The sequence below is a fragment of the Salvelinus namaycush genome, chromosome 10, assembly GCF_016432855.1.
Source record: "Salvelinus namaycush isolate Seneca chromosome 10, SaNama_1.0, whole genome shotgun sequence".
Classification (NCBI taxonomy): domain Eukaryota; kingdom Metazoa; phylum Chordata; class Actinopteri; order Salmoniformes; family Salmonidae; genus Salvelinus; species Salvelinus namaycush.
This window is the reverse complement of record NC_052316.1, coordinates 39,563,194-39,576,573: the sequence shown is the minus strand read 5'-3', so window position 1 is coordinate 39,576,573 and position 13,380 is coordinate 39,563,194. Positions and strand designations below refer to the sequence as shown.

At 43.6% G+C, this 13,380-nt stretch overlaps 1 protein-coding gene across 3 annotated transcripts in view; it reads left to right on the top strand.

Annotated features, from left to right (window-relative positions):
- Window positions 1-13,380, top strand: part of LOC120055014 (receptor-type tyrosine-protein phosphatase F-like) — a 334,640-nt gene that overhangs the window by 31,341 nt on the left and 289,919 nt on the right. For all 3 annotated transcript variants that reach the window (XM_039002850.1, XM_039002851.1, XM_039002849.1), the window contains exon 2: window positions 1,735-1,929. In XM_039002850.1, the coding sequence (XP_038858778.1) occupies window positions 1,827-1,929 (103 nt within the window). In that variant the 5' untranslated portion in view covers window positions 1,735-1,826. The remainder of the gene's footprint in view (window positions 1-1,734; window positions 1,930-13,380) is intronic.

Below are 13,380 nucleotides of genomic sequence, written 5' to 3'. Positions count from 1 at the left end.
CTATCTGAGGCAAATGGGAGGATAATGACATAACTGGCTTGCATAAGCATGGTGCCTTTTGTGATTTGCGGTCCATTTGTGAGAGGGAGGTGCTCAACTGTTAGCATGCTGAAGATGACTAATTAGTGTGTGTATGTGTGTGTGGGTCTGTGTGTGTGGGTCTGTGTGTGTGGGTGTGTGTTTGTTTGTGTGTGTGTGTGTGAGAGACTGTGGGACTTTAACCAACAGAGAGACTGTGGGACTTTAACTAACAGAGAGACTGTGGGACTTCAACCTTCAGAGAGACTGTGGGACTTTAACCTTCAGAGAGACTGTGGAACTTTAACCTTCAGAGAGACTGTGGGACTTTAACCATCAGAGAGACTGTGGGACTTTAACCATCAGAGAGACTGTGGGACTTCAACCAACAGAGAGAGAGTGGGACTTTAACCATCAGAGAGACTGTGGGACTTTAACTAACAGAGAGACTGTGGGACTTTAACTAACAGAGAGACTGTGGGACTTTAACTAACAGAGAGACTGTGGGACTTTAACCAACAGAGAGACTGTGGGACTTTAACCAACAGAGAGACTGTGGGACTTTAACCATCAGAGAGACTGTGGGACTTCAACCTTCAGAGAGAGAGTGGGACTTTAACCAACAGAGAGACTGTGGGACTTTAACCATCAGAGAGACTGTGGGACTTCAACCTTCAGAGAGAGAGTGGGACTTCAACCTTCAGAGAGACTGTGGAACTTTAACCTTCAGAGAGACTGTGGAACTTTAACCATCAGAGAGACTGTGGGACTTTAACCAACAGAGAGACTGTGGGACTTTAACTAACAGAGAGACTGTGGGACTTCAACCTTCAGAGAGACTGTGGGACTTCAACCTTCAGAGAGACTGTGGAACTTTAACCATCAGAGAGACTGTGGGACTTTAACCATCAGAGAGACTGTGGGACTTTAACCAACAGAGAGACTGTGGGACTTTAACCATCAGAGAGAGAGTGGGACTTTAACCATCAGAGAGACTGTGGGACTTTAACCATCAGATAGAGAGTGGGACTTTAACCATCAGAGAGACTGTGGGACTTTAACCATCAGAGAGACTGTGGGACTTTAACCAACAGAGAGACTGTGGAACTTTAACCATCAGAGAGAGAGTGGGACTTTAACCATCAGAGAGAGAGTGGGACTTTAACCATCAGAGAGACTGTGGGACTTTAACCAACAGAGAGACTGTGGAACTTTAACCATCAGAGAGAGAGTGGGACTTTAACCATCAGAGAGAGAGTGGGACTTTAACCATCAGAGAGACTGTGGGACTTTAACCATCAGAGAGACTGTGGGACTTTAACCAACAGAGAGACTGTGGGACTTTAACCATCAGAGAGAGAGTGGGACTTTAACCATCAGAGAGAGAGTGGGACTTTAACCATCAGAGAGACTGTGGGACTTTAACCAACAGAGAGACTGTGGGACTTCAACCTTCAGAGAGACTGTGGAACTTTAACCATCAGAGAGAGAGTGGGACTTTAACCATCAGAGAGAGAGTGGGACTTTAACCATCAGAGAGACTGTGGGACTTTAACCAACAGAGAGACGGTCGGGCTTTAACCTTTAGAGAGATTTTGGGGCTTTAAGTATGTAGTGGAATGCACAGATTGTAATTGTCTATGGATAAGGCTGTATGCTAAATCACAAAATGAACATGCAATATTAACCCCACCTCTCTTCTGTCTCCTTTCTCAGGTGTCACTCTATGATTGCGTGAGCTGCTATCCATCGAGCGGAGCGGGAGTGTAGGTAGAGGAGCAGAGGAGAGGCGTGCCAACACCTGGACCATGGCACTGAGCCACCGATGGGCACAATCTCCCCTCGCCAGGGGGACCACACTTATCCTACTACTGGGCAGTCTGGCCCTGCCATCACCATCCCATGCAGACAGTGAGTAACACAATGATATCAATGATACCTCCAGAGATATGCGGTATATGCCTAGAAGTCTTGTCGTATTTCTATGGATACACCATATAGAAGTCTTGTAGTATTTCTATGGATACACCATAGAGAAGTCTTGTTGTATTTCTATGGATACACCATAGAGAAGTCTTGTAGTATTTCTATGGATACACCATAGAGAAGTCTTGTAGTATTTCTATGGATACACCATAGTGTAACGGCTGTCCTCCTCCTCTTCGGAAGAAGAGGAGGAGTAGGGATTGGACCAAAGCGCAGCGTGATAATTTGACATAATGAAGTTTATTAAAGTAAAGACGAAAACCGAAATAACACTTCAACAAACTACAAAATAACAAACGAACGTAGACTGACCTAAAACATGTGAACTTACATATAACGAAGAACGCACGAACAGGTACAGACTACAAACAAACGATACAGTCCCGTGTGGTAACATATACGGACACAGGAGACAATCACCCACAAACAAACAGTGTTAACAGCCTACCTTGATATGGTTCTCAATCAGAGGAAACGTAAAACACCTGTCCCTGATTGAGAACCATATAAGGCTAATTACACCTGACCTAAACATAGAAACACAAAACATAGAATGCCCACCCCAACTCACGCCCTGACCAACTAAACACATACAAAAATAACAGAAAACAGGTCAGGAACGTGACAGAACCCCCCCCTCAAGGTGCGAACTCCGGACGCACCACCAAAAGTCTAGGGGAGGGTCTGGGTGGGCATCTGTCCACGGTGGCGGCTCCGGCTCTGGGCGTGGTCCCCATCCCACCATAGTCAATCCCCGCTTTCGTATCCCCCTCTCAATGACCACCCTCCAAATAAACCCACCTAAATTTAGGGGCATCACAGGGATAAGGGGCAGCACCGGGATAAGGGGCAGCTCCAGACTAAGGGGCATCACCGGACTAAGGGGCATCACCGGACTGAGGGGCAGCTCCGGACTGAGGGGCAGCTCCGGACTGGATGGCGGATCCTGGCTGGCTGGCTCTGGCGGATCCTGGCTGGCTGACGGCTCTGGCGGATCCTGGCTGGCTGACGGCTCTGGCGGATCCTGGCTGGCTGACGGCTCTGGCGGATCCTGGCTGGCTGACGGCTCTGGCGGATCCTGGCTGGCTGACGGCTCTGGCTGGTCATGGCTCGCTGACGGCTCTGGCTGGTCATGGCTCGCTGACGGCTCTGGCTGGTCATGGCTCGCTGACGGCTCTGGCTGGTCATGGCTCGCTGACGGCTCTGGCTGGTCATGGCTCGCTGACGGCTCTGGCTGATCCTGTCTGGCGGAAGGCTCTGGCTGATCCTGTCTGGCGGAAGGCTCTGGCTGATCCTGTCTGGCGGAAGGCTCTGGCTGATCCTGTCTGGCGGAAGGCTTTGGCTGCTCTTGTCTGGCGGAAGGCTCTAGCGGCTCCTGTCTGGCGGAAGGCTCTAGCGGCTCCTGTCTGGCGGAAGGCTCTAGCGGCTCCTGTCTGGCGGACGGCTCTGAAGGCTCATGGCAGACGGGCGGCTTTGCAGGCTCAGTACAGACGGGCGGCTTTGAAGGCTCAATACAGACGGGCAGTTCATGCGGCGCTTGGCAGACGGACAGTTCAGACGGCGTTGGGCAGACGGGCAGTTCAGGCGCCGTTGGGCAGACGGGCAGTTCAGGCGCCGCTGGGCAGACGGGCAGTTCAGGCGCCGCTGGGCAGACGGGCAGTTCAGGCGCCGCTGGGCAGACGGCAGACTCTGGCCGGCTGAGACGCACTGTAGGCCTGGTGCGTGGTACCGAAACTGGAGTTACCGGGCTAAGGACACGCACCATCAGGCTAGTGCGGGGAACAACAACAGGGCACACTGGACTCTCAAGGCGTACTATAGGCCTGGTGCGTGGTACCGGCACTGGTGGTACCGGGCTGAGGGCACGCATATCAGGGCGAGTACGGGGAGAAGGAACAGTGCGTACAGGGCTCTGGAGACGCACAGGAGGCTTGATGCGTGGTGCCGGAACTGGAGGCACTGGGCTGGAGACACGCACCACAGGGAGAGTGCGTGGAGGAGGAACAGGGCTCTGGAGACGCACTGGAAGCCTGGTGCGTGGTGTAGGCACTGGTGGTACTGGCCTGGAGCGGGGAGGTGGCGCCGGAAATACCGGACCGTGCAGGCGTACTGGCTCCCTTGAGCACTGAGCCTGCCCAACCTTACCTGGTTGTATGCTCCCCGTCGCCCGACCAGTGCGGGGAGGTGGAATAACCCGCACCGGGCTATGTAGGCGAACCGGGGACACCATGCGTAAGGCTGGTGCCATGTAAGCCGGCCCGAGGAGACGTACTGGTGGCCAGATATGTAGGGCCGGCTTCATGACATCCGGCTCAATACTCAATCTAGCCCTGCCAGTGCGGGGAGGTGGAATAACCCGCACCGGGCTATGCACACGTACAGGAGACACCATGCGCTCTACTGCGTAACACGGTGTCTGCCCGTACTCTCGCTCTCCACGGTAAGTACAGGGAGTAGGCGCAGGTCTCCTACCTGACTTCGCCACTCTCCCTTTTAGCCCCCCCCCCCAAGAAATTTTTGGGGTTTACTCACAGGCTTCCTACCGCGTCGTCGTGCTGCCTCCATTCGCCGGTATCCCTCCTCGCACTGCGCCAGAGAATCCCAGGCGGGCTCCGGCACTCGCCCTGGGTCGATCGCCCACCTGTCGATCTCCTCCCACGTAGTGTAGCCCAGATCCTTCTCCTGCTTCCGAGCTAGCTCCTCGAAACGCCGCCTCTCTGCTTTCGCTGCCTCCAGCTCAGCTTTGGGGCGGCGATATTCTCCTGGTTGAGCCCAGGGTCCCTTTCCGTCCAATATTTCCTCCCAAGTCCACGAGTCCTGGTTCTTAGGCCGCTGCTGCTGGTTCCTCTCACGCTGCTTGATCCATGGTTGGTGGGTGGTTCTGTAACGGCTGTCCTCCTCCTCTTCGGAAGAAGAGGAGGAGTAGGGATTGGACCAAAGCGCAGCGTGATAATTTGACATAATGAAGTTTATTAAAGTAAAGACGAAAACCGAAATAACACTTCAACAAACTACAAAATAACAAACGAACGTAGACTGACCTAAAACATGTGAATTTACATATAACGAAGAACGCACGAACAGGAACAGACTACAAACAAACGATACAGTCCCGTGTGGTAACATATACGGACACAGGAGACAATCACCCACAAACAAACAGTGTTAACAGCCTACCTTTATATGGTTCTCAATCAGAGGAAACGTAAAACACCTGTCCCTGATTGAGAACCATATACGGCTAATTACACCTGACCTAAACATAGAAACACAAAACATAGAATGCCCACCCCAACTCACGCCCTGACCAACTAAACACATACAAAAATAACAGAAAACAGGTCAGGAACGTGACACATAGAGAAGTCTTGTAGTATTTCTATGGATACACCATAGAGAAGTCTTGTTGTATTTCTATGGATACACCATAGAGAAGTCTTGTTGTATTTCTATGGATACACCATAGAGAAGTCTTGTTGTATTTCTATGGATACACCATAGAGAAGTCTTGTAGTATTTCTATGGATACACCATAGAGAAGTCTTGTTGTATTTCTATGGATACACCATAGAGAAGTCTTGTAGTATTTCTATGGATACACCATAGAGAAGTCTGTTGTATTTCTATGGATACACCATAGAGAAGTCTTGTTGTATTTCTATGGATACACCATAGAGAAGTCTTGTTGTATTTCTATGGATACACCATAGAGAAGTCTTGTTGTATTTCTATGGATACACCATAGAGAAGTCTTGTTGTATTTCTATGGATACACCACCATTAGGTCATTTCAATCAGGCTCCTTGCAGCCTGACATCTACCACGCAGACAGTGAATAAACACCATGATATTTTTTTATTTTTTTATTTAGCCTTTACTTAATTAGCAAAGTCAGTAAACACATTCTTATTTACAATGACAGCCTAAAATATGACCTCCATAGAGAATATTCTGCCTGTTAGTGTATAGCTTGGGGTGGTCTTTTCCATAGACTCTAAGGCTGGTTTCCTAGACCGAGATTAAGCCTAGTCCTAGACCATGGAGATTCACCATAGAGATTCTCTAATTCTCTTCCTGTGGATACCTGCACCTGAGATACACCAGAGAGGAATGTGCAGTGTTTTATGGCCAGAGATTGACCCACTCTCCTTTCTATTTCCTACGATCCAAATTAAGTCATTATTGTCAAAATTGAAATGACGTCATGACAAGACTGTAGAACTGGTTGTTAACTGGTTAAATTGACATCAACCACTGTTGCTTTCTGGGATTGCTCCTCTATTGGCATGTAGTAGTATGGCTTTGCAGAGATATTTTCCAGAGACAAAATGTTGTAGGCACGAGGCCTACATTTATCACTTTGTAAAGTGAGGATGTTAAGGAAACAATGCAGTGACACATGAAATGAATCAAATCCCTGCTTGAACTAAGTGTTCTGTTTGTTCACTGTTATATCTATCTCTCCCAACCTAAACAGATCTTAGCTATCTAATGATCCATCCTGTTGTGTTCCGGCAGCAGTGCCAGTGTCTGATCTCTCTGCTGTTCACTCACATTAGTATCATGAGATGTTGTCTTGTGGAATCTTTCCAACCTCTCACTGCTTGTAAAAATAGTGAGATATCTGACTTGAGACAGTCTGGAAATAGTGTGGAGTCTTGAGAGCATTCCGGAACCCTTTCAGGTTTTGTGTTCTGAGGAAAGTGGTTTGTGTTCTAAAGGAACAGTGATTCTAAGAGCTTCTCTCTCACACAGCCTTTTCAGCATTCATGTTGTTCTAACCCCTCCTCAACCAACCAACCTTCCTCTTCTAATGGCACACAAGGCACACAATGGCAGGGGTCTTACCTATTGAGACTACTTCTAGTACTCTCAAGTACCAGACATACATACAGTAGGAATCTGACTCTAGCCCAGTGGTTCCCAAACTTGTGAACTCGGGCTCCCATCCCATCATTTTATTTTATTTTTTTTAATTTCACCTTTATTTAACCAAGTAGGCAAGTTGAGAACAAGTTCTCATTTACAATTGCGACCTGGCCAAGATAAAGCAAAGCAGTTCGACACATACAACAACACAGAGTTACACATGGAGTAAAACAAACATACAGTCAATAATACAGTAGAAAAATAAGTCTATATACAATGTGAGCAAATGAGGTGAGATAAGGGAGGTAAAGGCAAAAAAAAGGCCATGGTGGCGAAGTAAATACAATATAGCAAGTAAAACACTGGAATGGTAGATTTGCAGTGGAAGAATGTGCAAAGTAGAGATAGAAATAATGGGGTGCAAAGGAGCTAAATAAATAAATACAGTAGGGGGGGGTAGTTGTTTGGGCAAAATTTATAGATGGGCTATGTACAGGTGCAGTAATCTGTGATCTGCTCTGACAACTGGTGCTTAAAGCTAGTGAGGGAGATAAGTGTTTCCAGTTTCAGAGATTTTTGTAGTTCATTCCAGTCATTGGCAGCAGAGAACTGGAAGGAGAGGTGGCCAAAGGAAGAATTGGTTTTGGGGGTGACCAGAGAGATATACCTGCTGGGGATGGGATCGTAATTGCTTAATTAACTCTGGAACCACACCTTTGTGGAAGCACCTGCTTTTAATATACTTTGTATCCATCATTTACTCAAGTCTTTCCTTTATTTTGGCAGTTACTTGTACATTACAATAGTACGGTAGGTTAGTAGCAGTAGTGCAGTATAGTAATAAAGTAGGTTAATAGTAGTAGTAGTGCGGTATAGTAATACAGTAGGTTAGTAGGTTAGTAGTAGTAGTAGTGTAGTACAGTAGTACAGTAGGTTAGTAGTAGTAGTAGTGCAGTACAGTAGTACAGTAGGTTAGTAGTAGTAGTGCAGTACAGTAGTACAGTAGGTTAGTAGTAGTAGTAGTACAGTAGTACAGTAGGTTAGTAGTAGTAGTAGTACAGTAGTACAGTAGGTTAGTAGTAGTGCAGTACAGTAGTACAGTAGGTTAGTAGTAGTGCAGTACAGTAGTACAGTAGGTTAGTAGTTGTAGTAGTAGTGCAGTACAGTAGTACAGTAGGTTAGTAGTAGTAGTAGTAGTGCAGTACAGTAGTACAGTAGGTTAGTAGTAGTAGTAGTGCAGTACAGTAGTACAGTAGGTTAGTAGTAGTAGTAGTGCAGTACAGTAGTACAGTAGGTTAGTAGTAGTAGTGCAGTGCAGTAGTACAGTAGGTTAGTAGTAGTAGTAGTAGTAGTGCAGTACAGTAGTACAGTAAGTTAGTAGTAGTAGTAGTAGTAGTAGTAGTAGTAGTAGTAGTAGTAGTAGTAGTGTAGTACAGTAGTACAGTAGGTTACTGGTAGTAGTGCAGTACAGTAGTACAGTAGGTTAGTAGTAGTAGTGCAGTGCAGTAGTACAGTAGGTTAGTAGTAGTAGTATTAGAAGTGCAGTACAGTAAGTTAGTAGTAGTAGTAGTAGTAGTAGTAGTAGTAGTAGTGCAGTACAGTAGTACAGTAGGTTAGTGGTAGTAGTGCAGTACAGTAGTACAGTAGGTTAGTGGTAGTAGTAGTGCAGTACAGTAGGTTAGTAGTAGTAGTAGTGCAGTACAGTAGTACAGTAGGTTAGTGGTAGTAGTGCAGTACAGTAGTACATTAAGTTAGTAGTAGTAGTAGTAGTGTAGTACATTAGTACAGTAGGTTAGTGGTAGTACTAGTGCAGTACAGTAGTACAGTAAGTTAGTAGTAGTAGTGCAGTACAGTAGGTTAGTAGTAGTAGTGCAGTACAGTAGTACAGTAGGTTAGTAGTAGTAGTAGTGCAGTACAGTAGTACAGTAAGTTAGTAGTAGTAGTAGTAGTGTAGTACAGTAGTACAGTAGTAGTAGTGTAGTACAGTAGTAAAGTAGGTTAGTAGTAGCAGTAGTGCAGTACAGTAGTACAGTAGGTTAGTGGTAGTAGTAGTGCAGTACAGTAGTACAGTAGGTTAGTGGTGATACTAGTGCAGTACAGTAGTACAGTAGGTTAGTAGTAGTGCAGTACAGTAGTACAGTAGGTTAGTAGTAGTAGTGTAGTACAGTATGTTAGTAGTAGTAGTAGTGTAGTACAGTAGTACAGTAGGTTAGTAGTAGTAGTGTAGTGCAGTATGTTAGTAGTAGTAGTGTAGTACAGTAGTACAGCAGTTTAGTAGTAGTAGTGTAGTACAGTAGTACAGTAGGTTAGTAGTAGTGCAGTACAGTAGTACAGTAGGTTAGTAGTAGTAGTGTAGTACAATATGTTAGTAGTAGTAGTGTAGTACAGTATGTTAGTAGTAGTAGTAGTGTAGTACAGTAGTACAGTAGGTTAGTAGTAGTGCAGTACAGTAGTACGGTAGGTTAGTAGGTTAGTAGTTGTAGTAGTAGTGCAGTACAGTAGGGTAGTAGTAGTGTAGTACAGTAGTACAGTAGGCTAGTAGGTTAGTAGTAGTCGTAGTGTAGTACAGTAGGTTAGTAGTAGTAGTAGTAGTGTAGTACAGTAGTACAGCATGTTAGTAGGTTAGTAGTAGTAGTGCAGTAGGTTAGTAGGTTGGTAGTATTAGTAGTAGTGCAGTACAGTAGTATAGTAGGTTACTCGTAGTAGTAGTAATAGTGTAGTACAGTAGTACAGTAGGTTAGTAGTAGTAGTGTAGTACAGTATGTTAGTAATAGTAGTGCAGTACAGTAGTACAGTAGGTTAGTAGTAGTGCAGTACAGTAGTACAGTAGGTTAGTAGTAGTAGTGTAGTACAGTATGTTAGTAGTAGTAGTGTAGTACAGTAGTACAGCAGGTTAGTAGTAGTAGTGTAGTACAGTAGTACAGTAGGTTAGTAGTAGTGCAGTACAGTAGTACAGTAGGTTGGTAGTAGTAGTGTAGTACAATATGTTAGTAGTAGTAGTGTAGTACAGTAGGTTAGTAGTAGTAGTGTAGTACAGTAGTACAGTAGGTTAGTAGTAGTGCAGTACAGTAGTACAATAGTACAGTGGGTTAGTAATAGTAGTGTAGTACAGTAGTACAGAAGGTTAGTAGTAGTAGTGTAGTACAGTATGTTAGTAGTAGTAGTGTAGTACAGTAGGTTAGTAGTAGTAGTGTAGTAATGTAGTACAGTAGGTTAGTAGTAGTAGTGTAGTACAGTATGTTAGTAGTAGTAGTGTAGTACATTAGGTTAGTAGTAGTAGTGTAGTAATCTAGTACAGTAGGTTAGTAGTAGTGCAGTACAGTAGTACAGTAGGTTAGTAGTAGTAGTAGTAGTGCAATACAGTAGTACAGTAGGTTAGTAGTAGAGTAAAACAGTAGTACAGTAGGTTAGTAGTAGTAGTGTGGTACAGTAGTACAGTAGGTTAGTAGTAGTAGTAGTAGTGCAGTACAGTAGTACAGTAGGTTAGTAGTAGTGTAGTACAGTAGTACAGTAGGTTAGTAGTAGTGCAGTACAGTAGTACAGTAGGTTAGTAGTAGTAGTGTAGTACAGTATGTTAGTAGTAGTAGTGTAGTACAATAGTACAGTAGGTTAGTAATAGTAGTGTAGTACAGTAGTACAGTAGGTTAGTAGTAGTAGTGTAGTACAGTAGGTTAGTAGTAGTGCAGTACAGTAGTACAGTAGGTTAGTAGTAGTGCAGTACAGTAGTACAGTAGGTTAGTGGTAGTAGTAGTAGTGCAGTACAGTAGTACAGTATGTTAGTAGTAGTAGTAGTGTAGTACAGTAGTACTTTAGGTTAGTAGTAGTGCAGTACAGTAGTACAGTAGGTTAATAGTAGTAGTGTAGTACAGTATGTTAGTAGTAGTAGTGTAGTACAGTAGTACAGTAGGTTAGTAGTAGTAGTAGTAGTGTAGTACAGTATGTTAGTAGTAGTAGTAGTTTAGTACAGTAGTACAGTAGGTTAGTAGTAGTAGTGTGGTACAGTATGTTAGTAGTAGCAGTAGTGCAGTACAGTAGTACAGTATGTTAGTAGTAGTAGTAGTAGTGCAGTACAGTAGTACAGTATGTTAGTAGTAGTAGTAGTAGTGTAGTACAGTAGGTTAGTAGTAGTAGTAGTGTAGTACAGTACAGTAGTACAGTATGTTAGTAGTAGTAGTAGTGTAGTACAGTAGTACAGCAGGTTAGTAGTAGTAGTAGTGTAGTACAGTAGTACAGTAGGTTAGTAGTAGTGCAGTACAGTAGTACAGTAGGTTAGTAGTAGTAGTGTATTACAGTATGTTAGTAGTAGCAGTAGTGTAGTACAGTAGTACAGTAGATTAGTAGTAGTGCAGTATAGTAGTACAGTAGGTTAGTAGTAGTAGTGTAGTACAGTATGTTAGTAGTAGTAGTGTAGTACAGTATGTTAGTAGTAGTGCAGTACAGTAGTACAGTAGCTTAGTAGTAGTAGTAGTAGTGCAGTACAGTAGTACAGTATGTTAGTAGTAGTAGTAGTGTAGTACAGTAGGTTAGTAGTAGTGCAGTACAGTAGTACAGTAGGTTAGTAGTAGTAGTGTAGTACAGTATGTTAGTAATAGTAGTGCAGTACAGTAGTACAGTAGGTTAGTAGTAGTGCAGTACAGTAGTACAGTAGGTTAGTAGTAGTAGTGTAGTACAGTATGTTAGTAGTAGTAGTGTAGTACAGTAGTACAGCAGGTTAGTAGTAGTAGTGTAGTACAGTAGTACAGTAGGTTAGTAGTAGTGCAGTACAGTAGTACAGTAGGTTGGTAGTAGTAGTGTAGTACAATATGTTAGTAGTAGTAGTGTAGTACAGTAGGTTAGTAGTAGTAGTGTAGTACAGTAGTACAGTAGGTTAGTAGTAGTGCAGTACAGTAGTACAATAGTACAGTGGGTTAGTAATAGTAGTGTAGTACAGTAGTACAGAAGGTTAGTAGTAGTAGTGTAGTACAGTATGTTAGTAGTAGTAGTGTAGTACAGTAGGTTAGTAGTAGTAGTGTAGTAATGTAGTACAGTAGGTTAGTAGTAGTAGTGTAGTACAGTATGTTAGTAGTAGTAGTGTAGTACATTAGGTTAGTAGTAGTAGTGTAGTAATCTAGTACAGTAGGTTAGTAGTAGTGCAGTACAGTAGTACAGTAGGTTAGTAGTAGTAGTAGTAGTGCAATACAGTAGTACAGTAGGTTAGTAGTAGAGTAAAACAGTAGTACAGTAGGTTAGTAGTAGTAGTGTGGTACAGTAGTACAGTAGGTTAGTAGTAGTAGTAGTAGTGCAGTACAGTAGTACAGTAGGTTAGTAGTAGTGTAGTACAGTAGTACAGTAGGTTAGTAGTAGTGCAGTACAGTAGTACAGTAGGTTAGTAGTAGTAGTGTAGTACAGTATGTTAGTAGTAGTAGTGTAGTACAATAGTACAGTAGGTTAGTAATAGTAGTGTAGTACAGTAGTACAGTAGGTTAGTAGTAGTAGTGTAGTACAGTAGGTTAGTAGTAGTGCAGTACAGTAGTACAGTAGGTTAGTAGTAGTGCAGTACAGTAGTACAGTAGGTTAGTGGTAGTAGTAGTAGTGCAGTACAGTAGTACAGTATGTTAGTAGTAGTAGTAGTGTAGTACAGTAGTACTTTAGGTTAGTAGTAGTGCAGTACAGTAGTACAGTAGGTTAATAGTAGTAGTGTAGTACAGTATGTTAGTAGTAGTAGTGTAGTACAGTAGTACAGTAGGTTAGTAGTAGTAGTAGTAGTGTAGTACAGTATGTTAGTAGTAGTAGTAGTTTAGTACAGTAGTACAGTAGGTTAGTAGTAGTAGTGTGGTACAGTATGTTAGTAGTAGCAGTAGTGCAGTACAGTAGTACAGTATGTTAGTAGTAGTAGTAGTAGTGCAGTACAGTAGTACAGTATGTTAGTAGTAGTAGTAGTAGTGTAGTACAGTAGGTTAGTAGTAGTAGTAGTGTAGTACAGTACAGTAGTACAGTATGTTAGTAGTAGTAGTAGTGTAGTACAGTAGTACAGCAGGTTAGTAGTAGTAGTAGTGTAGTACAGTAGTACAGTAGGTTAGTAGTAGTGCAGTACAGTAGTACAGTAGGTTAGTAGTAGTAGTGTATTACAGTATGTTAGTAGTAGCAGTAGTGTAGTACAGTAGTACAGTAGATTAGTAGTAGTGCAGTATAGTAGTACAGTAGGTTAGTAGTAGTAGTGTAGTACAGTATGTTAGTAGTAGTAGTGTAGTACAGTATGTTAGTAGTAGTGCAGTACAGTAGTACAGTAGCTTAGTAGTAGTAGTAGTAGTGCAGTACAGTAGTACAGTATGTTAGTAGTAGTAGTAGTGTAGTACAGTAGGTTAGTAGTAGTGCAGTACAGTAGTACAGTAGGTTAGTAGTAGTAGTGTAGTACAGTATGTTAGTAGTAGTAGTGTAGTACAGTAGGTTAGTAGTAGTAGTGTAGTACAGTAGTACAGTAGGTTAGTAGTAGTAGTAGTAGTGCAGTACAGTAGTACAGTAGGTTAG